General features: G+C 34.4%; 1 protein-coding gene across 3 annotated transcripts; it reads left to right on the forward strand.

The window, feature by feature from the left end:
- The first annotated feature begins 670 nt into the window (after positions 1-670).
- On the forward strand, positions 671-27,575 carry LOC100254630 (GPCR-type G protein COLD1). 3 transcript variants are annotated; one of them, XR_009464423.1, is made up of 15 exons: positions 671-1,331; positions 6,599-6,699; positions 10,353-10,460; positions 12,537-12,657; positions 14,766-14,895; positions 15,947-16,025; positions 16,890-16,978; positions 19,387-19,479; positions 20,314-20,340; positions 20,455-20,541; positions 22,306-22,377; positions 22,960-23,090; positions 24,957-25,120; positions 26,317-26,377; positions 27,241-27,575. XR_009464423.1 is itself a non-coding variant. In XM_059733601.1 (14 exons), exons 1-13 carry the CDS (start codon positions 1,117-1,119, stop codon positions 25,108-25,110), a joined length of 1,407 nt encoding a protein of 468 aa, XP_059589584.1. In that variant the 5' UTR covers positions 915-1,116; the 3' UTR covers positions 25,111-25,120; positions 26,317-26,469. The 3 variants fall into 3 exon arrangements, 1 of the variants encoding a protein (XP_059589584.1); XM_059733601.1 differs by lacking the exon at positions 27,241-27,575 and having other exon boundaries at positions 915-1,331; positions 26,317-26,469; XR_009464424.1 differs by lacking the exon at positions 6,599-6,699 and having other exon boundaries at positions 1,225-1,331.

Consider the following 27,575-nt stretch of genomic DNA (forward strand, 5'->3'; position numbering starts at 1 on the left):
ATTTTTTTTTATTTTTTTTTTCGCAGAAAAAAATATAGATAAAATTAATGGTAAAATCGGGATATATGGAATTATTATGAAAAATAATTACTGATATTAACAGAAAATTGTATAAAAATAAAGATTCCAAAAAATTGATAAATAATAAATTAATTAATAATACATATATTAAAAATAATATTATAAATATAATATAACAATATTAAATCATAAAAGGATGGGCGATGATCAGAAGCTAAAAAATTGTTTTCTTATTTGAATTCCTAAATTAAATTTTATTTTTGAAAATTATTTTTAATAACTCCACTCCAAAATTTGATTTTTAAGAATTATTTTAAAAAATATTATCAAATAATCCTACTTCTCTTCCATTCCCTTCTATTCTAATCCAGCTCACGCCATGGTAGAGAGGGCTCATTTTCTAATTTCATTTTGGGCTTCGTAGGAAAGCCCAAATTTTGGGATCACAAAACTTCCTAGTCGACATAGGGCCCAAGGCCCCGCCACTAGAGGGTTGGGCCCAGTTTTTAGGCTTGGCCCGAAACATTTTCTTCTGGCTGGGTGGGAATGTTAATAAAAACATTTTTATATCTTCCACTAATTAATCAAGGAGTTAAGATTACTCCTACTTATAAATATAATTATTTATTACAAACAGGACCAACCTTCTCAAAGACTCAAAACAGAGGCTAGGGCCCGTTTGGATTTTGAAAAACCATAGTTTATTTTAATTGAAAACAGTGTCATTGAGAATTTGTTATATTTTTTTAGAATAAATTGAGTGTATTCTATTTTAATAAATGGACGAGGACAAGGAGAACTATTTTACTATTTTTCATTCATAAAAATAATTAAGAATTTTTTTTTTCAAATAGCGTTTTTTTAGAAAAAAAGGAGTAGGCAAACAGGTCCTTAGTCCAGCCCATTATCAGCCCAGGCCAAACAGGAAAGTGGATCCATAACCAACTCTCACACCACTGAAAGAGAAATGCATCTCGACTCGAAAAGCCAAAAACCAGAGAAGAAAGAAATGAAGAGCCGAAGCCTATAGAAGAAGGAGAAAAGCAGAATAAACACAGAATCAGAGAGAGAGAGAGTGAGAGAGAGAGCTTCGGAATGGGTTGGGGACTGGTGATTTACGAAGGAGTGGTGGTGGTAGGGTCGCTGTGCCTTCTCGGCTGGGCTGGGCTCTGGTTCCTCAACCGCCGCCTCTACAAGGAGTACGAAGAGAAGCGAGCGCTGGTGCAGATCCTATTCAGCGTCGTCTTTGCCTTCTCCTGCAACCTCCTCCAGCTCGTCCTCTTCGAGATCATCCCTCTCCTCTCCAAAGAGTTAGGCCTCCCTCCCTCTTCTCTGTCAAATTTGAAATCTACAATTTCACAATTTTCTTTATTCGGATTAGTGAGTGCTTTAGTTCCTTAGGTTTTTCATTGATTTTTTTTTTTTCGTGATAATTTCTGAGATTTTGAGTTGATTCTGTGGCGGATCCGGCTCTGATGTTTTTATTTATTTATTTATATAAATTTAGCTTAGTTGAGATTTCTGCCGTGTTTTTGCTTTTAGTTGATTTTAATGTGGTCATCGGCGACATTTTGGGTGTGTATTCGGAATTTTGACTCTGTGCGGTTTTGGTGGCTAATTTTTCAAAATGTAGCATAGTTGAAATTAGTGTTTTAGTTTTGTGTTTTTTAGTTGATTCTGATATGGTAGGGGTTAGATTTTAATTATGTGTTCTGAATTTTGATTTTGTGTTGATCTGGAATTGTTGCTTAATTTTTCAGTATTTAGTTTATCTGAGACCATTGTGTTTCTAGTTGATTTTGGAGTGGCAACTGGTGAGAGAATTTGACCTTGTGCGGATCGCCTATTTGGTGCCTAATTTTTCAATTTTTTTTCATAGTTGAGCTTTGTGTTTTTAGTTGACTTTGCTGTGGTAATTGGTGAGATTTTTAGTATGTTTTCCAAATTTTGATTTTATGTGGATTTGGATTTGGTGCCTAATATTCTGTCATTTTTTTTCTTCAACATTTAGCATAGAGGAGATTAGTGTGTTAGTTTTATATTTGCACTTTCTAGTTGATTTTGGTGTGGTAATTGGTGAGATTTTGAGTATATATTTGGAAATTTGATTCTGTGATAACCTGGTTTTGATGCCTAATTTTCAATATTTAGCATAGTTCAGATTAGTGATTTAGTTTTGTATTTTTAGTTGATTTTGGTGTGATAATTATGGAGAATTTAGAGTAAGTGCTTAGAATTTTGATTTTGTGGGGATCCAGTTTTTGTGCCTATTTTTTTCAAAATCTATGATAGCAGAGATTAATGCTTTAGTTTTGTGATTTTAGTTGATTTTGGCGTGGTACTGAGTCAGATTTGAGTTTGGGTTCAGAATTTGGTTTTCGAGGGATCCATTTTTGGTGCATAGTCTCACAACTTGGAAGAGTTTAGATCAGCTGTTTGATTTCATGTTTTTAGTTAATGTTGGTTTAATAATTGGTGAGTTCGAGTCTATGTCTGCCATTGATTTTATAAGGATCTGGATTTGTTGCCTCCCAAATTTAGCAAAGTGGAGACTAGGTTTTTTATTTTTTATTTTTTATAAAAATCTTCTTTCATTCTTTTTTCTTGTAGAGATTTGATAGTTTAAGCAGTTTTAGTGTGGTAATTAGTGAGATTTTGAGTCTTTGTTGAGAATTTGATTTTCTAGAGACCTGTTTTGGGCCATAATTTTTAACAATTTAGCATAGTTGAGATGGTATTTTGGTTTTTTTTTTTCACTATTTTTTATAGGGATTTCATAGTTCTATTTGATGCTCGAGGTTGACTCTGTATTCACAATTAATTTCATGTGGATCTAGTTTTGTCACCGCAAAGTTTTGGAGATTTAGTGTTGCAGTAGGGAATGGGGAGAGAATCCAATTCTAAGAAGATCTATGGTGGAGTGACCAACCTTTGTGTTCACAATTCCCAGGTCTTTATAGAGTTATCTCAGTGAAAAATCTCACTATCTCAATTGTTCTTAGTAACTCCTATCTGCTTTCTTAGAATTTTAACTTTCATCCTAATCTCACTGATATAGAAATTAAACTTCTTGAAAGACTCATGTCTTCCTTTAATTCAATGCACTTCTCTCTTTCTGCTATAATTTCAAAAGCTTGGTCTTTATCCTCCTTAGACTTATTTACAATAAAACTTTTTTTTTTTTGGTCTTGTTTAATTTCTCAAATCCTATCCTGTTTCTTCTAGTTCATATTCTCTGAAAATCAAAAGCTCCTTCAAAGGTTAAGGCCTTTGCTTGGTTTGTAGCATATGGGAAGGTAAATACCAATGACATGCTATGGTTGAGAAGACCTTACAAATCTCTTAGTCTTCATTGGTGCATTTTATGCAAAGGAAATGGAGAATTGATTGACCATCTTTTTTTACATTGCCCATTAACTTTGGGGTTGTGGCAAAAGCTCTTCAGTCTAGCAAGGATGGATTGGATTCTACTTAGGAGTATTGGAGATATGATGATTATTTGTTTTAGAGAATTTGGGAATTCCATCAGAGGCAAGACTTTTTAGCAAATTGCTTGCCTCACTTTATCGTGGATTGTGTGGCAAGAGAGAAATGTTAGGATTTTTGAGGAAAAGTGGAGATTGGAAGTTATGCTGTGGGATTTACTTCACTTCTACTCCTCTCTTTGGGCCTTTTGTATTGTCAATTTTTGAGGAGTTCCACTTAATGTTATTCAACTTAGCTGACTTTCAGTTTGTGATTTAAAATTTTAAGATAATTGGAGGATGCTTTTGTGTATGGTTTTTGTATAGAGGGGGTGTCTACTCTTACTTTGATTATGATTTGTATTTTGAAGGAAGTTTTGTACCTTTATTATTATCAATATATATTTTGTTTATGATTAAAAAAAAGGGTTGGAAACAAAATTATTATGGTCATGCTTAAATGCACTGCCAGTTGTGATTACAAGTACAAGAAGTGCATAGGAGCTTTCAATAGAAAGGGCAAGATGCCAAATATTTTTCTAAGTTAGTCACTAGCAAAAGTAATGGTAAAAAAAGTAAGGGGGAGATCTTATTTCACAGCAAAAAGGAACTTAAGAATGGTGCCTCATGTTTGCACACCAATTGATGGGGCAATTTGTTGATATAGACTCTTTGATTGATTTAACTGTATTTGCTATGATGAAAACTTGTATTTCTCAATGGTAAGTGGTATGAAATGTTACATATTTTAGATTTTCATTTGTAGGTGGTGGAATAATGCATTGTAGAGTTGTATTGAGTTTATTAATTGGTAATATAAGATCATCATGTTAAGTTATTTTCTTTATCATATCCCACCATTTTGCATATAAGGTGGTGAAGAAGCCCCACTAAAGAATGAGGAACTGCTAATTTAAAGAATCCACACATTTAAAGTAGTAAGCATGCCATGATAAGTAGAAGTTGTAAGCTATGCTACATGCTTAGATATGGGTGTTGGTGGTGGTGTATGTTGAAATCTTGTGGTGCACTTTGTATACTCCCATGTATGTGGGTATGCCTCCTTTTAGTTAAAAGCTCTTCTATAATATCCTATTTGCCCATAAATGAGAAAAAAGAGACGCTAGGCATGTTTGATATGGATATATCTCAAAAAACATAAACAAAGTGTAAGAGTGTCCAATGAATGGGTTGAGGGTAAATGTTTTGGATAGGCAAACTAGAGATATTATATGTTAAGTTATTTTAGCCACTAAGTTAGTAGAACTTAAGGAAAAGCACAAACTAGCTGGTTCAAAATATCAACAAAGTCAACAAAGGTGAGATCTACATCCCTTCTTGAATCTTAAGGCCACACAGAAATTTCAAAGAAATTTTTTCTTAACAAGAAAAATTAATTGCTTGAAACAGTTAAAGAATCTTCTATTCCGCTCTTTCCGTTTTTTTTTTTTTTGAATAGGTAATTAGAATCAATTTATAAAAAGTAATGTCAGAAAAAGAGTTCCAAAGTACATAGGACGTATACAAAGAAACACCTCAAAGGATAGAGGACTAGGAACTATGTGCAGCTTGCACCAAGCCCAAAGATTACAAGCAAAGGAGGATTTGAACCCTTGAATTGACTGCCCCTCATTATCAAATGCCTTGCTATTTTTTTCCTTACAAACAGTCCAAAAAAGGCATAAAGGAGTAGCCTGCCACGCCTTTTTCTTTTTCTTTCCCACGAAAGAACCATGCTTGCCTAACAAAGCCTTTCTAACTAATAAGGGGAACACCCACGACACACCAAAAAGGGAGAACAAAAGATGCCATAAAACTCTTGTTTTAGCACAATGAAGTAGAATGTGATCCATGATTCTTCCTCTTTAAGGCAAAGGAAGCATCTATTTGCCAAGACTACACTCTCCTTTGAATGTGATCTAGAGTTAGAACTTTCCTCCAAGTAGCCTCCCAAGCAAAGAAGACCACCCTTGGTGGCACCCATGAATTCTATATCACACTTGTTGGGAAAATGCTTTGTTTTCTTGGCTCCAACACCCTATATAAGGATTTGACAGAGAAAGCCACATCCTTAGACTCGACCCATAGAATTTCAATCCTTGGACACCCTCCTCCCATGCAGTCTTAGAAGGAAGCGCTCCAAGCTCTCCATCTCCCAATCATTGATTCGCCTAGAAAAGCAAGGGGCCCAACACCCCCTCCCTCATAAAAATGACTCCAAACCTCCTTCACCCACGCCTCCTTGGAGGAAGCTACAACAAATAATAAAGGAAAAGAGATGCACAAAGACTCGTCACCACATCGCTTATCCTTCCAAAACCTTACCCTCCCACCATCTCCCACCAAAAAGGCAACTCTGCATCTTAACATGTCCCCCTCCTTCATGATGGCTTTCCATAACCCTACCCTATACGCTTCCCTCACCTCCCGGGTACACCAACGTCCTTCTTCCTCCCTGTATTTTACGCTGATAACTTGCCTCCAATATATTTTCCAAAACAAACATTTATCCTAAATGTAATTTTTTTGTATCATTTCTTTGAAACAAATTCATTCATTCAGTCACTCAGTTTCAGTTGATGCATTCTTTTCCAGTGTGGCAATTAGGTATGTACTAAGCAGCAGAAGTGTTGGGCATATATAATGCACCCAAGCTTGTATGGTATTGAGTCAACACAATGTACCTGGGTAAAGTGTTCACAGAACACCACCATTTCAAGTATCAGAATTTTTTTCCCTTTCTCCCTCTTTCTTTCTTGCTTTCTTCTTTTCTTTTTGGGTGTGTTGTCATGGGGGGAAGAGGGAGGGGTGGTTTGGTTTGTTTGGTGGGGTGCTAATTATTTTGAGACAGAAATGTGGTTGTTATATCTTTGTTTTGTTATACATTTTTATCTAGTCTTTTTTTCCTTTGGTATGGAAAAAAAATAATGTTCTATGCTAACACACCAAAAAAAAATGTGCTTATCTGCAAAATGTTCATCAGCTGTTTGTCCATGAGGTTATAAATTTGCTTTGAATTAATTTTACTTTTATCGTCAAGGTTTAGTGAATGATGAAGAATATTGGACAGTTCCTTTCTAATCTTACAGCATTTTATTTCTTTCTGGCTATAGGGCAAGATGGATGAACTGGAAGGTGGATTTGTTTTGTTTGATACTGTTGCTGGTATTCATGTTGCCTTATTATCATTGTTACTTGATGCTTTGCAACAACGGTACATTGCCTTTGTCTGTGCTAATTCTCATTCATTTGACTATTTTATTCTCATTTTTTAGTATTTTCCCCAAAGATTTGGTTCTGTTGCTTTTCTGTCTTGCAGTATCAGCTGATTAGGAATGGTTGTTGATGGTTTTTCTAGTTTACATGAGAAAAATTAATGCTTTTTATGTGATTGTACATTGAACTAAACATGTCATAGGCAGGGACCTCCCCCCCCAACTTTATTTCTATCATATGGTTATCCGCAGCATAGGTTTCTGCTTTTTGTTTATACCCTACCTTTGATATGCAAACAGGGACCTTGCACGCAGGACTATGGAGTGTTTAGAATTGATCAACAGTGGTTTCCTATCTGGTTTCTCCATAGTTGTCATATTGACAGTGGAGGTTTCATATGGAAAGTCTAAATGCATTAGCACAGGTTGAACTTGTTGATCAGAAACTTGGGGCACCAAGAGGCCACAAAGGAGCCATGCATATTTCTTTATATTGCAGCATGACCATTTTGCACACCTAGAAGTGTTACTTTGGGCTGATCTATATACCCTTGATTTTTTTTTTTTTTTTGTTTTAAAGTTGGCAAAAATGAAATTTATAAAATCCTAAAAAAAATGGAATTAATAAAAAATGCAAGAGAGGAGGTGAATGCTGCTACATGGGACGCCTCTACAAGGAAACACCCAGGAAGCAAAGGAGCAGAGGAACTAAATACCTTTACAGGGGGCCAAAAATAAGGTATTATGCCAAAACCAAACTCTTGATGACTTAAAATGGGACCTCTCATCCTTTAGGAAATCCCTAGACCTCAGGCATTGATTTTTTAGACTTAAAAGGTCCGTAGCTCCGTTCCATTAATAGATTTTATGATTCCATTACTTCCAAAATTACCAATTCCTTGCATTGTCTATGAACTTTCTTTGCCTGTTCCCTATGACTCCAGAAATGCCATTGATAAAGAAGAGTAAAGCCCACAGAGAACAAGCCATCTCTCGTTGGAGAAGAACATAATTAGCCAACTCCTTGCCTTGTCTACATAAACAACACCAGTTCATCAAGATCCTACCCCTTTGCATCAATTTTGAGCAATAGTGAGAAGCTCACCCAGACTTGTTCCCAAGCAAAAAAGCCTATGTCGGATGGGTTACAAGAGCTTCACGCTATTGATGATTTTAAGGAAAAGATCACCTTGCAAAAGATTTTACTGAAAAAGCAGCAGTGTGTAGATGTCTTCCAGAGTAGAATATCCTCCCTAATGTTGCATCTATAAATGGAAACCCGAAACCATAAAAGTTACCGCCATCCCTAGATCCCAATCATGCTTTTAACAAAGCTCCAATTCCATAACCTTGCCCACCCATGGAGCTCCAAAAATTACTGACTGGAGCCGCTCTATTAGTTTCCAAGGCAAAAGACCTGTAAATTGATCCTTAGGCTGTCTGCCCCTGCATTAAAATCATACCAAGATTGTGCCCTCTGCCCCATTCTCTACAAATATACCAGAGAGGCCATGAAAAACATCCACCCTTGGTTAATTAAGAAAAGGTAAGAAACAGTAAGGAACTTCCAACAAGACCTGTTTTAGATGCCAGGCTAAGCTTAGATAATGGTAGTGGCATATGTTGGCACTAAAACAACTACCAGAGTGGTAAATACAACAATATAATAATTGAAGAGTGTGCACGAACTTGTAGAAGTTTGGAACTTGATCGTAAAAGAAGTGTAATCCAGTTAGGACATGCTCCTAGGACAAATTCTTATGATACTCTCTCCCATGAGGCCAAACACATACTAAAGTAATTTATTCCTCTTAAGAGTTACCAGTAGCAGCCTTTAAATGTAGTTTCTTACAAGTGAAACCCTCTGTTCAATAATGATTTTTTTTTTTTTAAATCAGAAACAAACAATTGTATTAAAATTGAAAAACATGAGAAGGATGAGAAGTCCTCCCCTAGATGTACAAACCTATTCAAAAAACTGAGAAAACCTCCGTTATACAAGGAGGGCTATACAAAAAGACAAAAGGCCTATACACATATAAAGAACTCAGACCTTGTAGACCCAACCCTAAGGCGTGTTAATCGACAACTAGTTAAGCTGAATTACACTCAAAGGATAGGGTTTAAAAAAGTCTATACAGTAAGCCCTAAAAGAAACATAAAACTAAAGAGGATCCCACATCAACTCTGACGTCCTCCAAGTGTTGTCGAAAACCCTAGCATTCCTCTCTCTACACACAATCCACAACAAAGAGAGACATGCTATCTTCTAGAGAGTCTTGCCTTTGTTAGAATTCCTAAAATACTTGAAGGAGATCACTATCATATTGCGAATACTGCCTGGCTGAACCCACTCCATTCCAGCCTGAGAAAAGATTCTATGCCACAAGCCTAAAGTGATTGGATAGTGCAAGAAAAGATGATCAATCATCTCACTACTCCCCTTGCAGAGGATGCACTAATCAGGGCTAAGGGCGTTGAAAGGCCTTTTCAACCGTAGCATGTCATTGATATTTATCTTCTTATGTGCCACTAACCAAGCAAAGACCTTGACTTTAGAAGGGAATTTTTACTTCCACAAAAAATTAGCAGAGTAGAAAGGAATAAAATTTAAGAAATTGGATAAGGCTGAAAAAAACAAGTTTACTGAGAAAGCTCCTAAAGAGGATGGAACCCAAGCTTTTGCATTTGGAATTTATCTTCTTATGTGTAGAGGATGCACCAATCAGGGCTAAGGGCTTGGAAAAGCCTCTTCAACTATAGCATGTCATTGGTATTTACCTTATGTGCTACTAACCAAGCAAAGACCCTGACTTTAGAAAGGAATTTGACTTCCACAAAAAAATTAGCAGAGTAGAAAGGAATAAAATCTAAGAAATTGGATAAGGCTAAAAAAAATGAGTTTACTGAGAAAGCTTCTAAAGAGGACAAAACCCAAGCTTTCGCATCTGGAATAGAAGGAGATAAATGAACACTGTTACTCTTAATAATTATGATTCATTGTTCATCTTAATAATATTTACAGGGATGGGCTGCGGCCAACTTGTTACTCTTTTCGGGCACTCCTGCCGATGGTATAAGATGAATCATTTATTGGAAGACACATGCTTTGAAGCCAATTGATTTATAAGCCCTTTCATGAGATGATGGAAGATGTGTTATGCATTATTTATGTGCTGAGAATCCAAATAGAAATAAATTTTCCAGATGAATGGCAGCCTATCTTGTTGTAGACACTTTTTACATAACTTTTAACTTTTTGAAGAACATAAATCTGATTTCTGAATAAATAACATTTTTGGAAAAAAAAAAAAAAAGAATTAATGAAGAAATTTACTGGCTTTAATAAAAAAAAATCATATCACAAAACAGACACACCCACTAATTAAATTTTGATTAGAACATATTGTAACCTTCATGTGCTCAACTTTCATATATTTCAGTTGCATCATTTCTACAAAATGCTGTTATTCTTGATATTGGTGCATAATGATCTCATTTCTTGATAACATTGCCATACTCCTTAAATGAACCCTAATGAGGAGCAGAAAATTCAGGGAGACTAAAATGTTTTGGTTGTCTGCCTGGAGTTCTGTGTTACTTGAGTGGATCTTCAATTGTCATCATCTATTGAAACTTGATTTTTCATCAGGTGTGAGGAAGGAACGAGCTGCACTTGGAGCTGTCTTATTCTTGCTGGCATTTCTCTACGCTTTCTGGCGAATGGGGATTCATTTTCCTATGCCTTCACCTGATAAAGGTTTTAGTTTATGCTCATTGGATTTATTTATTTATAGGGATTTACTCTCATTGGAATATATGAAAGATAAAAATAAAAAAAGTGTCTCCTTGCCTCCCTCACTCTCTCTCTCTACAATATATCTATCTATCTTTACACACACACACACACACATACATACATACTCATATATATGTACATATGTATGTATATATGCATATGCGCCTGTGTGTGAGATGCACATCTAGGATCTTGACTGTCCCCATGACTCCAATTTTGTTGTTTCCCTATCCTCAATGTGTTCTTAGTAATTTTGTTGGTTGCTTCCGCCCTCTATTTATTATGTGTATATGTGTATGCGTGTGTGTTAGAGAGAGAAAGAGAGATGCATCCATGATCTTGGCTAGCCACGTGTCTCTAAATTTGTAAGATGAGAGTTGGTGTGCTTAAGTAAGGAGAAAGGGGGTTTGGGGGTCAAATGTCTATCCAACCTCAATAAGGCTCTTCTTTGTAAATGAAATTGGCATTTTGCTAATGAGTGAGAGACCTTGTGGAATCAAGTGATTAGAGGGAAGTATGGGGAAAAAAGAGGGGGATGGTGCTCTTGGGAAGTGAGAGAGGCGCATGGTGTTCGACTTTGGAAAGGAATAAGGATGGACTGGGATTTTGTGGGCCCTAGGATTTTATTCCTTGTAGGTAATGGGCGGAGGGTGAGATTTGGAGGGATAGATGGTGCGGGGATTCCCCTTTGTGTGTGTCATTCCCTTCCTTGTTTGCTTTGCCTATTGATAAGGAAGCGTGGGTGGTGGATATTTGGGACCCCTTGGCTGAGGGGGGTTAGGGGGGTTGGAATCCCTGTTTTTCAAGAGCCTTCAATGATTGGGAGGTGGAGGAGGCGGAAAGATTCTTGGAGTAGCTTCGTGGGTAGAGATTGCATGGAGACGTGGATGATATGGTGTTTTGGACCGAAACAAAGAGTGGAAAGTTCTCGGTCAAGTCCCTCTACCTTGCTCTAGAAGCGGGTTGTCCTTCTTTATTTCCTTCTAGCTGCATTTGGAATGTGTGGGTACAACCCAAGATTAGCTTTTTTGTGTGGGAGGCTACGTGGGGCAAAGCCTTAACCTTGGATCTTATTCAAAAAAGAGGAGGGGCCTTGGCAAATAGATGTTTTATGTGCCTTGAGAAAGAGGAGACCATAGACCATCTTCTTTTACATTGTACAAAAACAAGGGCCTTATGGGATTTGCTCTTTAATTTGTTTGGGGTGTCATGGGTGCTGCCTTCATGGGTGGGCAAAAAGCGCAAGAAGATGTGGAGAGCAGCTCCTCTTTATGTTTTTTGGACAGTTTGGAAGGCGAGAAATAGATTGACCTTCAAGGATGATGTGTTGTCAATCCAGAGACTCAAATACTCTTTTGTTCTTTCTCTTTGGTCAGAGGCCAAGTTGTTTATACTTAGTTTTATTGATTGGTTGGGTTCTATTTAAGGTTGTTTGTTGGGCCAGCTGGGTGTTTTTCTTCTTTTTTGGCCGTTTTGGCGGTGGGTGTATAGGTTTTGTATACCTTGAGTTGCTTTTTTGATGCCTCTTTTTATATTAGATCTTTTCTTACCTATCAAAAAAAAAAAAAAAAACATGTCTCTAAATTTGTTGTTTCCCCTCTCCCCAATATACTCTTAGTGAACCATAACCAATAAAACTGCAGCATCATCTTCTTTTTGATAATTTATATTTTCTTGAGAAAGAGAATACTAATGATTCACATCAGAATCATTTTTTTGGATAGATGATTTGCATCAGAATCCTATTTGTTTGTGTGTGTAATATTTTTAATGAATAACCAATTTAATATTGAAGGCAAAACAAGATTTGTGTAGCCAGTCACAAGGAGATGGGAATTATGTTTAGATGTCTACAGGTCAAAACTGCCATGTGTACTATTCATTTATAATGAGGCAAACTTGTTCTTTTGTACTGCTTTTGTCATCTTTCTGCAAGTGTTTTTTTTGTCTATTTTTCTTTATTTCCAATTTTTCCTTAACTTATAGAAGTTCTGCACCAGAATCTTACTGCTTGGTTTTCCATGATTTTCTTCTCAGGATTTTTCACCATTCCTCAGCTGGTTAGCAGAATTGGGGTCATTGGTGTGACTGTCTTGGCTGTTCTATCAGGCTTTGGAGCTGTCAATTTGCCTTACAGTTATCTATCCCTTTTCATCAGGTAATACACTGTATAGCATTATTTCCTTGTAGTGCAAAAGAGCTGACATTTGTTTATGCAATGGCTTTTCATCTTCAAATGAACATTTGTCAATATGTAATTGGTGTCCATTCTCTTTCAGATGTGCATTACTTATGACTATTTATATCAGTGTCTCTGTGTTCCCTTCTTCTTGTTGCTCAACTAGGGTCTTTTTTCCTGCTGTTTAGCTTTTTCTTTGTCTACTTCTAGAGATTATTTGTGGTTAGTCTTTCACCAAAATTGGGAAGGAAAATTCATACACCATTTGCTTAAGAAAAAAAAAAAGAGAGAGACTAATGGGTGTCAATTGAAGGATACTTCTTCCTTACATTGTACTTCCCTTCTTAATGAATTAATTTCCTAGTCCAAAATAACAACATCAAGAATGTAGTTTAACCCATTGAGCTTATTGAAAATCAACTTGTGAAGGTATCTGGTTGGTTTTTCTTAAAATATGAAACAAGAAAATAAATTTATAATAAAGAGAAAAAAAGTTGCCCAGTCACTTGGTGGAGACAGAGAATCTCTCAATTGTATTAGTCTCTCTAGATGTAGAAACACAAAAGTTTCTCATGAGAGCTATCTCTCAATTTTAGATTTTGGTGTATTCTTAGTAGATAAAAATTTATGAATTAATACTCTTCTTGATATCCATGAAGGGATTTGTCTTTCTTCTTCCTTTAAAGATGTAAGAATCTAGACTCATGAGTTTAATGGCAATTGCAGTTGCTAGGGATGAGAATGGGGCGGGAATTTCTGGGTACTTGACCCACGTCACTCTTAATAGGGTGGGTTTGGTAGAAGGTTAAATGGGTTAGGGGTTGGTTTGAGGAGATTTTTTGATACCCGGAGTGGGTTCAGGTTTTCCCTTGTCCTGCCCCATTTATGCATATAATTAAATAAAAATTTAATTTATTATTATTATTATTTTTATTTTTCTCTCTTTTTTTTACATATATAAAATAAAAAATGATTTCTCATAAAAATATATTATAGAAATTATATTACTTATTTATTTATACTATATTTTAAAAAATAAAAATAAAAAATCAAGACTTTTTCAAAAAATAAAAAACTAAACTGTACAGGTATGGGAACCCTCAACTCTATGCTAGATCTGTTGAGCATTGCAGGATACTTGTAGCAATTTTTTACCATAATTTGCTCACCTAAATGTCATTTTTTATTTAAAAAAAATTGATTAGTTAATGTCAATTTTGTCATGTTTTACTCCTCTCTCTCTCTCTTGGAGCAACCTTGAGGTTTTCTGCCATACCCAAGGTTGTGTAGAACTATGGAATGTGTACTGACCACTCCTTCATCCATCAGTACCACCAATAGGGAAAAAAACCTTGTCTTCTTTGTGCCAAAATCCAAATTTGCTTGTGATTCTGATACTCTCTAGCATCATATGTGAAATCTTTCCCTCAGTGTGACAACTTTACAGATGTCACCATAACCTATATGATGTTTCCCACTGCTGGTGAGAAATTGTCACTCCAATTTGCACACTTTATTAGTTGATTACCAAACACTGTTAGATGGGAGTGATGGGTGGGAATGAAAACAACCTTTTTGTTTACATCTCATATAAAGATACTTGGTTATCTCTATTGTATCTGTTTTGATTACCAAACACTGTTTAGATGGGAGTGATTTGTGGGAATGAAAACAACCTTTTTGTCTACATCTCATATAAAGATACTGTTAATCTCTGTTGTATCTGTTCTGTATTATCTCAAAAGAAACAAAATTCCATCTTCCATCTCTCCTTAATGATCAATCACATGAGCAGTATAAGTTTTTCCATTTGTTTTCTTTCAAGTGATCCATGTGTTGTATTTTATTTCACCTTGCCCATCTCTGGGCCTCTTTGGGTATGGATTTTTATTATTTTTTATTTGTTATTTTGTTATCGATCGGTTTATGGTTTGTGATTCTTCTTTAAGTTGTATTTGGTTGAAAGGATAGCTTATTGTATTATCTAATAAATGGTTGATTCCTAATTAGAAAGCTGGTGTTCTTTCTTTTTTTTATTCCCAAGTGATTTCTATGTTCTAATGTATGTATCCACTTAACCATGTTAGAGAGATTGATGAAATGGAAATCAAGGCCTTGGAAAGGCAACTAATGCAATCTATTGAGACTTGTATCACAAAGAAAAAGAAAATCATTCTTTCTCAGATGGAGATGGAGCGAATTCAAGGATCAGAGGAGGTTCACTTTTCCCACTATATTAATTTTCATTTTTCTGTCCAGTTGGTATCCTTAATTCAATAACTGTTGTTGTATGTTAAGTTCTCTCTTAATTTGCTGGTCTAAAGTTTGTTGCATTTCTTTGTAAAGTTTATATTTTCCAGTTTCTTTTTTAGATTCTCATTCTAAGAAGTATTTCAAAATTTTTCTGTGTCATTGGTTGATCACATGGTGGGAATGGACTACCTAGTCAGGTCATACACCTTGAATGCCTTACATAGTTGCTCGGTTTGGGTTTGGCCATATCATGCCCCTTTGGACATAATTGAGGCGAAGCTGTGTTGGAGTTTCTGGCTTAAATTATCATTGTTTAGATGACAAATCTCTGACAGTATTGCACTGTTATGTCAGACAATGGGAATGACTAAATTAGATAACCTTAACAATATTGAATAAGATTTAAAGATAATAATGAATTGCAAGCTTTATCAAGAGCTAACCACAAAATACCTTTTTTTTTTTTATAACAAAGGAACCTTTCATGACCAAGTCCTTAGGACTCTCCATGAGGACCCAAACCTTGGTGTGTTGACTACCCCACAACAATCAATACCAGGTAAATTGAGGGTATCATTAGTGGCAGGATTCAAAAGCTAACCACAAAATACTTAAAACCCAATTAATTTCAAATACCATAGAATTATGAGTAGCATGATATAGTTCATCATGATATTACCATATGCATTGCTCAATTTAACGATTTTTATTCATTTCCAACCATTATTGTGGTTTAGGATTAATAAACTAGTTTATAGTTTAAAGATATTTATATCTTTGATTCCTTCAATTCAAGTCCTAGATCATTCATTTTGTATAATTAGTTCAAATTACCCTAAAAGGGCGAAAAAGAACTTGGTACTTTATATTTGATAAATAGGATCATTATCTATCTATATATTATTATTATTATTATTTATTCTTTTGTTTAAGGTCTAACATTGAAATTTAATGAGGTTTGATGTTTAATAAATCCAATCTTCAATTCCAGCTGATTAAATATTTCATGTTGCAGAAGTTAAAGGCTAGATCCTTCCTGAAGCGAATTGTTGGAACGGTTGTACGATCTGTGCAAGAGGACCAAAGGGAGCAAGGTCAAAGTGGTTTTATTTTATAACTTACAATGATATCATTTTCATTTCCTTCTTAAAAAAGGTCTAGTAGTATTTAGATTTTAATGTATTGAAACTTGAAAATTGTTCCACTTACTAGGTAGTTTTGTTCTTTAATTTTTGTCCTATATAATGTGTTTTTTTTTTTTCTTTTTTCTTATGGGAAGTGTAAGGATCCAAGCTTCAAGAAGTCAATAGATGGATCCAGGGATTACAATCATCAAAAAGGAAACAAATATCATATCATTCAAGCATGGGACCAATTGTGCAGATTAGGAAATAAATCAAACAACACATGAGATGGGAAAGAAATCATGCAAGAAAGGAAATAAAACGTATTATATGCAAAATAGGAAAGTAATCATATTAGAAAGGAAATTTATTTTGATGTATAATTAAAAAGGAAATAGTCATGAAGCTTCAGTTTCTCATCTATGCTTTACGCATTCTATAAATTACGTATTTATAAACAAGTAGGAATCTGGAAATGTGCATAAACATGAAAGAAATACTGAATATGGCAACAAAACTAATGTGAAAAGTAAACTAGAGTACAAAACAGCCTAAATAAGAAAAGAAGCCTACATATGGATACAAATTCCACCATCGAAACAAACTGAAAAAGGAATATAAACAATATAGAAATCACTGAGTATGCACATTAGATTAAAGATAGAGATAATACCTGCAATTGCCAAGAAATCAACCATACAAGGAAAGGAAATAACATCATGAAAAAAACAAAAGGAAGCAAAATAAAATGTAGGAATTCTGTTTGTTTTTATTTTGGTCCATTATTTCTTTTTCTGATGCCCCTGGCTGTTGTTTTCTTCATTTTATTTAAAGATATAAAAAACATGGAAGCAGAGGTACAAGGTTTAGAAGAGCTTTCGAAGCAGCTATTCTTGGAAATCTATGAGCTTCGCCAGGCTAAGGTTTACATCTACTAATATGGTCTCACTACCATGTTTTTTCTTTCAGTGCGTGCATTTAAAAAGCAGCCTTACTCCTGCGGTTAATGTACATGTGCATTATGGTAGTGATGCATTTTAGACAAAAATGTTGATTTTGTTTTAGAAATATTATGGGCCAGTGTGGCAGTATTATGGGCTTAGTAAACGCTGTTCTTCTTGCTTGGTATACTGTATAATGATATGATAGGGCTTCAAAAGTAAAAAGAGAGAAATAGGGAGGGAGGGAAGGAGTGAGGAATTAGGATATTCTGAATGAAAATTTTCCCTTCAAACAACAAATTTTGTACTAGTTTGTTAGTGTGAATCCTGACCCATAATTTTCTTAAAGGCCATTTTGCTAGCCTGAAGGTCTAGGAATACAGGAGACCAAGACACCCTATCCTAGACCAAAATAGATAATTGTTAACCAATGCATTCTTTTTTCCATCGGTCTACCAAATTCTTATCATTCTCTAGAAGACAAGCCTTTTTCTTTTAAAATTATTTTATAATATTTTTTTTATAGAGCAAAAGTCTATTTAGGAACTTGAAATGTTCTTAATCTGTTTTCTATGTTTTTAAATATTTTTTAAAAATAATTTTTATCTATAGTGCTTTACTTTTAATTATTCTTCATATTTGTATAATTATTTTTTAAAACAACTCTTAGAAAACAACTCTTATAAAAAGTACTCGAGAAGGATGAGGAATCCTCCCCAGAAATACAAAAATGGATAAAAGAGTATGAGCCTATTTATTGACTATTCTCATAAACAGTTTTCTGTTCTTTTTTTAGAACAAAAAAACAATATTACATGTTTGACAATTAGTAAACAAAAAAACATGAGGTTTTCTGAGAATATCTTTTAGTTGTTTTCTAAGAGTTGTTTTAAAAAATAATTATACAAATATGAAGAATAATTAAAAGTAAAGCACTATAGATAAAAATTATTTTTAAAAAATATTTAAAAACATAGAAAACAGATTAAGAACATTTCAAGTTCCCAAATAGACTTTTGCTCTATAAAAAAATTATTATAAAATAATTTAAAAAAAAAAAAAGTTCTCAAAAACTATTTTTGAAAACACTTCCCAAAGAGAGTCTATATAACTGCTACACATGGAAATATACAAATCAAACATCTCATCACTCCATAAGGGTCATCTCATCTCCTTCCAATAGAGACCTAGTCAATGCTCCTCTTCTTGCTATCCATGCCCTTTTGTTCTACACACCGAGTACCAATCAAGCTAAACAATATTGAGCAGAGTGCCTTTAAAAGCAGTGGTACATGATGTCCAGAGGAATAGAAATGAATTAGGTCCCATAGAGTTTCTAAAGACAAGCCAATTTTCAGAAGCAACATATTCTAGTGTTACATTTGCTAATGATGTTCTTACAAACTTACAGCATTCGAAGTGATTACAAATTTTGCAGGCCAAGATTATTACCTCCAGACATGAAAGGGTAAATTACAAAAATTACCCTATACTTAATCCCATGTCTCAATTTAGCTCCTAAACTATTTTTTTTGCCTTTTGCAGCAACATTAATCCTAAACCATACCCAAATGTCAAATAGGCCTTCCTATTAAGATTTTCTGTCAAAAAGTGAATGGAGAAATCCATATGATAAGCACAGAGACATTGACATGAGTTCTTATATGATATATTTGGAGACATCTAATGTGTTCACATGCTTGTCACAGGGGTTTGTCTATTCATTTTGATGGAAAATCTTAACATAAGGGTCTAATTGGCATTTTAGCATGGTTTAGAGTTGACATTGCTTGGAGAAAGGTTTAGAGGGCTAAATTGAGAAATGATGAAAGTACAGGGCTAATTTTTGAAATTGAAACATAAAATTAAAAATAAAGTTTTTTTTTTCTATACTATTACATGGGGGCTATACATGGGCACTGATTTGTTCAGTATGGTCAGCAGAAATGTGACCAGAGTGCATGTTCACTAGCTAAAGACAAATCCTATTCTTATTCTCCCTCTCCACTTACTTTGTCACTGTAACTATCAAAACTCATGTTGGAGTTGTTCATGGTTGCCAAACCCGACAACCAGACAGGAGCAAACACATTCTTATAACTCTAGGGAGAGAAAACTTTTGGTGATCCAACTGAATCAAGAGCTCTCTCAAGAGAGAGGAAGCTTTTACCGCGACTTGTCCAATGGAGAGTTTGTCAACTGTTCCTAGCCTCTAGCACTATTTTTATATAGGTAGTTTGTTTATTCACATATATTCTGTCTTGCATCAACTAAAGTTGAGTTGTTCAGTTGCAGAATGGGACCATTTTTCGCTATTACAAAATTGGTTGATTAAAGTTTCTTTCCATTCACTGCTTGCATTTTGAAGCAAAACTAGTTTCCAATTTCAGGAAGCTGCTGCTTATTCTCGAACTTGGAGGGGTCACATGCAGAATTTACTGGGCTATGCATGCTCAATCTATTGTGTGTACAAGATGATAAAGGTATGGACAGAGTATTGGTTCGAGGGGATTTGTAGATCAAGGTTGTGGATTGTTTAGGTATAAAAAACCGAGTCCTTCAATTCTGTGAATTTGCAATTGAAAATAAAACTGGAAAGAATTTTTAGAAGAGTCATTTTTATTTTTTGAAAGCAATTTGAGATTGATAAAATATCCAAGAAATGAGATGTTTAGAGCGAAAATTTTGGCAGCATGGTTTTCAGAAAACAATGTTTAACACCTTTTTCTGCCCAATTTTCATTTTTTTTTTGTGTTTTCCAAAAATGGCAAAGGTATTTCTAAAGCAATGCAGAACATGTGCTAAGGATTTTGAATTCTCTTCTTTTTAGTATTCATGGCTAGTGCATGGAGAAATTTTAATCTCATGGAAGGAAGAAGTTCTACTCAACAGTTGTATAATATTTTTCAATTTTGTTCCTTGGTAGTTCAATGCAAACTGTTGTTGTTTTCTTTTTTCTTTTTTTTTTTTCTTTTTTTAATTTTCATCATTTAAATAATGAAGAAATTTCATGGTTAATTTGTATTTCATTGTTAAATCAAAATAGTGCCTTTATTGGTCTTCTATTTGTAAACTTATCTACTTTAATAACAATTCCTTACTACTGAGGTAATTCATCAATGGCCACATCTAATTTCTTCCAGTGTTCCTTACTTTATAAGCTGGGAGTTGTACAATATCTTAGATATACAATTCTTTACTTTTTAATGCAAGGTAGTTTTTCTTATCATCCTTTGTTAATTCTGCCACTCTGTTCCAATTTAGATTGTTAATTGATGAAAAATGTAGTACCTGATTGATCTAATTGCTTTGTGCAGTCTTTACAGAGTGTTGTTTTTAAGGAGGTATTTTTTTCTTCTTTCTCAATCGTTGCTTCATTTACTTCTTTCTATTTATTATGCCTTTGAGTAGTTTGTGATACAGGTTCGCATATGTAATAATCTGTTTTCCCTTGATAGGCTGGCTTTGTTGATCCCGTAACAAGGACAATTAGCATTTTCTTGCAGTTTTTTGATATAGGCATCAATGCTGCATCATTATCACAGGTTAGTTGGCATGACACTCACCTTGTATCACCTGACTTCTTTTTAGTTAATATTATATGTCAGCCAAGATCTCTGAATAATTTGTTGTTTCAACAGCACCAACTTGCTTTTTTTCCTGTCTGAGAAACCAAACCATTTCTAATAAAGGACAACACCTCAGACTTTTACCTAATGTTTCAACTTGTTCAGGCTGAACCCTGTTCAAGCTGACCTCTTTTCTGAAGTTCTTCCTGAAATCAGTGTCTTCTCTTGGTCCAGGGCTAATAAGTGATAAGAAGGTCAACACCAATCGTAACTGCATGTTTTGTGAATTAGCAATTTCATGACTAGTTTAGGGTTTTTTGTGTCTGGAGTTCCCTAATCTTCTCATCGTGAAGATGGAATTGAACGCATCAACAATTTTAGGTTTGACTAGCTTATCAAGGTAGCATACTTGGGATTTTGGGTCTGAATATTGAAGACTACTCCATGTGTAAAAGATTGGTTTTGATGATAAAAATGTTTTGAAAAGCCAAAGGGAAGGTGTGTGCATGAAGGGTGAAGGTATGTGCATGAAAGATCTAGACGACATACTACTTATCAAAAAAAAAAGAAAGATCTAGACGACATACAGTGAAGTCCAGAAAAGATGAACTTAGTGCATAAAAAATTTCAATTAGCAATGTGGTCTTGACCTTGCACTTATGGTCTGGACCCTATCTGCACAGAATGCATTTTTGCCAATGAAGTCCAGACCATATCCCAGCTGAATGTACATTTTCTTTAGTCTGAACCCTCAGTAAAGAGGTCTTGACCTTTTCTTGGCAGAATGCTTATTTGCTTTATTACTTTTAATAAAGTCCAAATCCTCACTAAAGAGGCCATACCTTTTTTTTTTTTTTTTGATAAATACTAAAGAGGCCGTACCTTACCTTAGCAGAATGTTTGTTTGGCTTTTGTTACTTGAGTGAAAAGGTGTCTGCCTGAGATAGTAATTTGATTTTCGAGCCAACATTTTTCTTAAATAATCTGAAATTTTACCAATTGAAGCAAAATCAGCTGCATCATCTATTTCTATTATTCATCAAAGAGGTCATTTTCTCACTCTTTGGTGTCCCATAAAATAACCTACTCTTAAAAGATAATAAAATAATAATTGCACAATAGTGTCTCATAAATAATGTCTAACTATCTTTCAACGTTTCCATAAACAGCCTTTTCTCTTCAGAATTTTCTCCCTCTTAAAATCCAACATGTTACACCCTTCCATACATCATGAATTGTCCATTATTTCCAACTTTTCCATAAATAGCCTTGATCTTCTCTTCAGGTTTTTTTTTCTTTTCAATTTGTTTTGCAACTTATAAAGTAAATAAATAAATCACGTCCCATAATTTCTTTTGTATTTCCCATCTAAAATGTGCATCAATTGATGTGAATGTCACAATCACACTATTGAACTCAAATTGGCACTAGGTTAGTGTGTATCACCATCACAGTTTCTTGAATTATATGTCTGATTCCCCTAATTGGCACTTTAGTTTAAATGAATTGATTCTATAAGGTTTATAGTTTGATCTTATAATTATTAATTGCTTAAACAAGAATGAAAGCTATATATAAGCATACTTCGGGAGTAGTAGTTGTACTGCTAAATGAAATTAACTGCATGGTGGGGCTTTTAAGTTTAGCAGTGTTGTGTTCATATTTTATTACTTCCATGAAGTTTTGTTGCTTGGTCATACCCAGCTTTTATCTCACATTTCCCTTTTCTCTGTTGTACAGTATATTTCTCTGTTGTTCATTGGAATGTTGATCGTTATATCTGTACGTGGATTCTTATCAAATCTAATGAAGGTAATCATATGCTTGGGAGCTTTTTGGTTAAATTTTGTGTTAATTATGTTGGTCTGAATAGTGTCCACCATTTCTGAAAGAGAAGTTTACAAGCATTGCTAATCTTTACTAATGGGTGATTATACAAAAGTCAGATCATTTGGGCAGATTTACTGAGAATCTCAAAAGAATATGACACATTTCTGCCCCACTTGCTGTTAGGAAAAATTAAACGTTGAAAGGTTCTTGATAACTCAGTAACTTGTTCACATCTGAAGAAGATTGATGCTTAACAACTTCTATAACTATTAGAAATTCAAAATACAGGAACATGGGTTTGTTTTATATGGAAAGCCACTTTCTGGGAAATAAGCTGGTTGTTCTCGGTTCATTCATTCATTCTATGATCTCATCTGATATGCTGACACTTAGTGTAGCTTTCCAATATCAGTGTTACAAAGGGACAAGCCTAATGCAGGAGCATCGATATGTTCCTGCAAGATCTCATTGTTTTAGCTAAAACAGATATCCAAGAATGAAACTGATAGTCATAATGGCTTCTAATATTCAGCAGCTTAACTTGCATCTTTTGGCTGTGTGCAGTTTTTCTTTGCAGTTTCCAGAGTTGGGAGTGGATCTTCAAGCAATGTTGTACTTTTTCTCTCTGAAATCATGGGAATGTATTTCGTGTCATCCATACTATTGATAAGGAAAAGCTTAGCAACTGAATACAGGTATACTCATTATTATTGCTAGATAATTTTGTTGCATTATTTGATGTAAGTGTAGTTTATACTGTGATTTCTCTCTAATTTTTTGGATATTAGTTACTAATACTTCTTTATTGGAAACCTGAGATACACAGTAAAAAGTAGATGAAAAATATTGCCTTCTGATGTGTAATTATTAAAGGATAACCAGAAGTCAACCTCTTCCCTATTTGCAGAGTAGGAAAATACACTTTCCCAGAAATAAAAATTTGATTACACAAAATGATGGCATTGTTACATTGTTGAAGTTGTGAAAAGAAATTTAGTGTATCATTTGCTCATCTGTTGCAAATGTTATCCTAAAAATTTTTAATTGCTTTGAAACTCTACCTTGTTTCCATGGAACAAATGACCTCCATTCGATTGACTCTTATTCCAAAGCTTCTAATGGCTTTTTTCCATCAAGAGTTGAGTACACCCTATCATATTGGAGCCATTGAAGTCATATTGACAAACTTTCAAAATATTGCTCATATTCATGTGTTAATTTTTGGCTCTCTCATCAAACACAAAAATCCCGAAATTGTATATATGTATAACATTTAAAAATGGGGTGTAATCCTGATACGCAGGAGGTACTTGGAACATCTAAAGCAAAGGCGAAGAAAAACAAAAAGACCAACAACAGTAAGAACAAAGCAGTTAAGCCACCAATCAATAAAATATAAAGAGGATAGGCTCCTATCCTCAAGGATTCCTCAACTGAACAAAACGAAGACTTGAGGAATAAAATTTTCAGCTAAAGGACTGACAACTATAAATGATTGGGGATTCCTCTACTCTGCCTCTTCCCTACACACCAAAACCAACACAACAGGGTTACCCTTCACTCTCCTTTTCCTTCTCCAATGACTATTCCTTATTAACAGGATCATGAGTTCTTCACACACTTGGGCATAACCCAGGATACTCCAAACATAGAAAATAACAATGAGCACCAGCTGCAATATGACCACAATGAATGAGCAAGTGATTGTCTGCTCTTCATTCACATGATATCAATTAGCTAAAATCCTACCCCTTTCTATAACCTGGTTAATAGCTTGGATCTTGGATGCTTAGATGACCCGTGATGGGAGTATATCCTGGCAGCCATCAATAGCACCTGGCCGAAGGATTTAACCAAAAACTAGCCACTCGTACAAGGCGCTATGGTATCTCATCATCCCTTCCCTTGAAAACTTCATTCAATAAAACAAATCAATCTAGTGAGGTTCTCAATCTTGAATTTCTTATGACCTAGGATCCAGTGCCTTGACTGCCCTCTAACCTCTATTAGTTGGCCACCACTGCCTCTCTGTTTGCCTCAATGTCTTAACAAATAATTCCATACAGGCATCATGTCCTTGTTTCAGTTACTCTGGTAAGACCAGTGCAGCAGTTATTCTTTGGATTATTTAACACATTCCTTTCCGACACTTAATGTGATCATGTAATCCTACTTCAGTTGCATATGCACTAACCACAGTAGTCTATCTTACTGTTCTCAAAGCAAAAGGAGAGGGAGATTACCCAGTATGGGTAACTCCATTTTTACACAATTATACTCTCCTTGTAATTTTTCATGGTGGTTTCGCATGTTGAGAGGAATATTTAATATTTAGTAGCTTATGCTGTTCTTCATGCTATGCCATGCTGCTTGCTTCTGTAATCTTCACTACTGAATTCTACCATTGTAAGCAAATCGGATTCTCTAGTTGAGGACTTGCCTTTCATTACTTAAATTTGGCAGCTTGCTGGATTTATTATGTTAGAACTACTAATTCATGTTTACAAATATCTTGCAATCAACCAAATAGGTTTTTATCACTAGACTTGGTCTTTTGGCAGGATGATCATAACAGATGTATTGGGTGGAGATATTCAGTTTGATTTTTACCACCGGTGGTTTGATGCGATCTTTGTTGCCAGTGCTTTCCTTTCTCTGCTTTTGCTTTCTGCACACTATACATCTCGGCAGACTGACAAACATCCAATTGATTAATATTTCACATGTAAGTCAAATTTTTCTTTATTCCATTCTTATTTTTATTAGGATTGCACACTTATTTTGAAAAAGGGTATTTTGCACAAGCTTTTCTGAATCTGTTGAATGTAACACCCTCTTCAAATCCATTCCTGAAATTGTAAGAAGTATTTTGTCTTTATTCGTCTTGGGCATCATGGGTATATGTTTCCATCCACATGTTTGGCTCAAGGTTTTTGGTGTTGGGATTGGTTTTTATAAGCCTCTTCAAAGATTTTTGGCTCTCTTAAAAGTTAGGTAGAACCATGTAGAGAAAGTATTATTATGTTCTCGTAATTGTGTAGAAATGAAACCTGGCACATAGTAGGATTAGAGAGGACAGTTCATGAAATTCTTTAGAAACCTTGTCTTTCTTAGAGTTCTTGAGGGGCCACTAGATAAAGAAGTCCTCATTGGCCAAGATGCCTTATGACCATAGTCTTAAAAGGTGCGCTTAAGGGATTCCTAGACCCAAGGCACAACCACTCCTTAATTGTAGCGTCTCGCTTACTAAGGCATGCACCTTGCTAGTCTCGCTTACTAAGGCATGCACCTTGCTAGAGAGGTGGGCCTCACTTACCAAGGCACCTTGTTAGGGAGGCACACCTAGTCTACTTTTTCTTTTTAAACACTTTGATTCTTGAAATTTCTAATTATATATTGAAATTTATACAATTCCATTGCTTTTTTTATGAATGTTTCTTTTAAATGTTTAGAATTTTAAATTTTTATTGATCAAATTAGATTTTGGATCATATTTTATTAATTTGATATGCATTCTAACTCATGTTTCACTTTGCTCAACTGTGCCTCGTGTTGTGCCTTGCACCTAAGCTGTAGGAGGCTTTTGTGCTTAAGTCCGGCTTGCACCTTTTAAAACTATACTTATGACAAAAGAGTGGAGAGCTTCCAAAACATTGTAAGGTCTTATTGGATTGGCCTATGTAAAGCCAAAAAAAAAAAAAAAAAATCACTCTTTCAAAGTTTCGTAGAGTTTTTTTGGATGTACTTGGGCAACTTCATCTAAAGAACTTCTACCTTAAAAAAGGGCTTAATACGAAAGTGAAGATTCCTTACCTGTATGTTGATTTCGTCATTATATTGTAAATTATTAACTATGAATTGGTAGGCTGAGTATTGACATGTTATTTGATTGTTCATCTTTTCTGCATATGTGTGGAACAGGGGGGCGGACTTCTACATTGTTTACTTGTTTCATCAAGATGAAAGAGTGGTCATTTATCAGGTTAGTTCCATGTTTCCACTCTCCTTGTCTGATTTGAGATGCTAATATTTTCTATGAAAAACACATCCAACCTAATAATGGCCAATTATCAGCTACATCACATCTTCTTGATATTATGAAAAGTCTTTCATTATTGTTGGAACTTTTAGGAAAGTCATTTTTAGCTTTGTTGGAAAAAAGGAAAAAAAAAAATCAATTGTAGTTTAAAGTAGTGGATCGTTAAATAAAGTGTTAAATAAAGTGTTTTAGGCTCTGTTTGAGAAGTGTTTTCAAAAATAAATATGAAAAATAGTTTTTGAGAGCAGTTTTTGAAAACTATTTCATGATGTTTTTAAAAAACAAAAGTCAGTTTAGGAACTTGAAAACTTGAAATGTTCTTAACCTATTTTCCGTATTTTTAAATATATTTTACAAACAACTTTTATTGGTAATGTTTCATTTTAAATCATTCTTTATATTTGCGTAATTATTTTCTAAAACAATATTTAGAAAATAAGTGAAAATAACTAAAAAATATTCTTTAAAAATACTTTATTTTTTAAAATAAAATATTATTTTTTTAGTTATCAAATATGTTTTCCTATTTTTTGGTTCTGAAGAAAACAAAGTTGTATTGTTTGCGTTTGTAAATACATTTTTAAAATAATTTTTGTTTGTAATATTTTATTTTTAATCATTACCCATATTTCTATTATCAGCTTTTAAACCAATTCTCAAAAAACAGATAAAAAAAACTAAAAATTATCTCGAAAAATATTTTTAAGAACATAAAACTGTTTTTTTATTTTTAAATTGTCAAACATGTTATTCTGTTTTTGTTTTTAAATACAGTTAACAAGTCTGGCTATTTGCCTCTAATGTAGGTAAAGATTCGAGAAGATGCACAATATATGTGGTTAAAACAATTTATTGAATACCTCATCTCCGGAAATTCTCCACACGAGCAACTAAAGGAGGAAGACACCAAGGGTTTCATGGTGAGGACTGTATACAAGAACAAGAGGTTAGTAATTTCATTGGAATATATTGTGTATAATTTCTTCACTGTGGGTAACAATGTTCAACTACCGACACCTTACCTGTAAGATTTGATTTGAATTTTTTTTTTTTTGGTAACTTGAAGATTTAATATAACCTACATTCTTTTTGTTACCAGTAAAAATTAGAAGAATCGAATTAATAATGCTAGTTGGTGGAA

Source organism: Vitis vinifera, chromosome 16 (genome assembly GCF_030704535.1).
Source record: "Vitis vinifera cultivar Pinot Noir 40024 chromosome 16, ASM3070453v1".
NCBI lineage: Eukaryota > Viridiplantae > Streptophyta > Magnoliopsida > Vitales > Vitaceae > Vitis > Vitis vinifera.

What these genes read in the sequence shown, in the direction of transcription:
- LOC100254630 (XM_059733601.1), top strand. Translation starts at nt 1,117, where the DNA reads ATGGGTTGGGGACTGGTGATTTACGAAGGAGTGGTGGTGGTAGGGTCG. An exon ending in ATGCTGCATCATTATCACAG is followed by an intron (nt 20,542 to 22,305) that starts GTTAGTTGGCAT and finishes TCTGTTGTACAG; the next exon opens with TATATTTCTCTGTTGTTCAT. An exon ending in TCTTATCAAATCTAATGAAG is followed by an intron (nt 22,378 to 22,959) that starts GTAATCATATGC and finishes GGCTGTGTGCAG; the next exon opens with TTTTTCTTTGCAGTTTCCAG.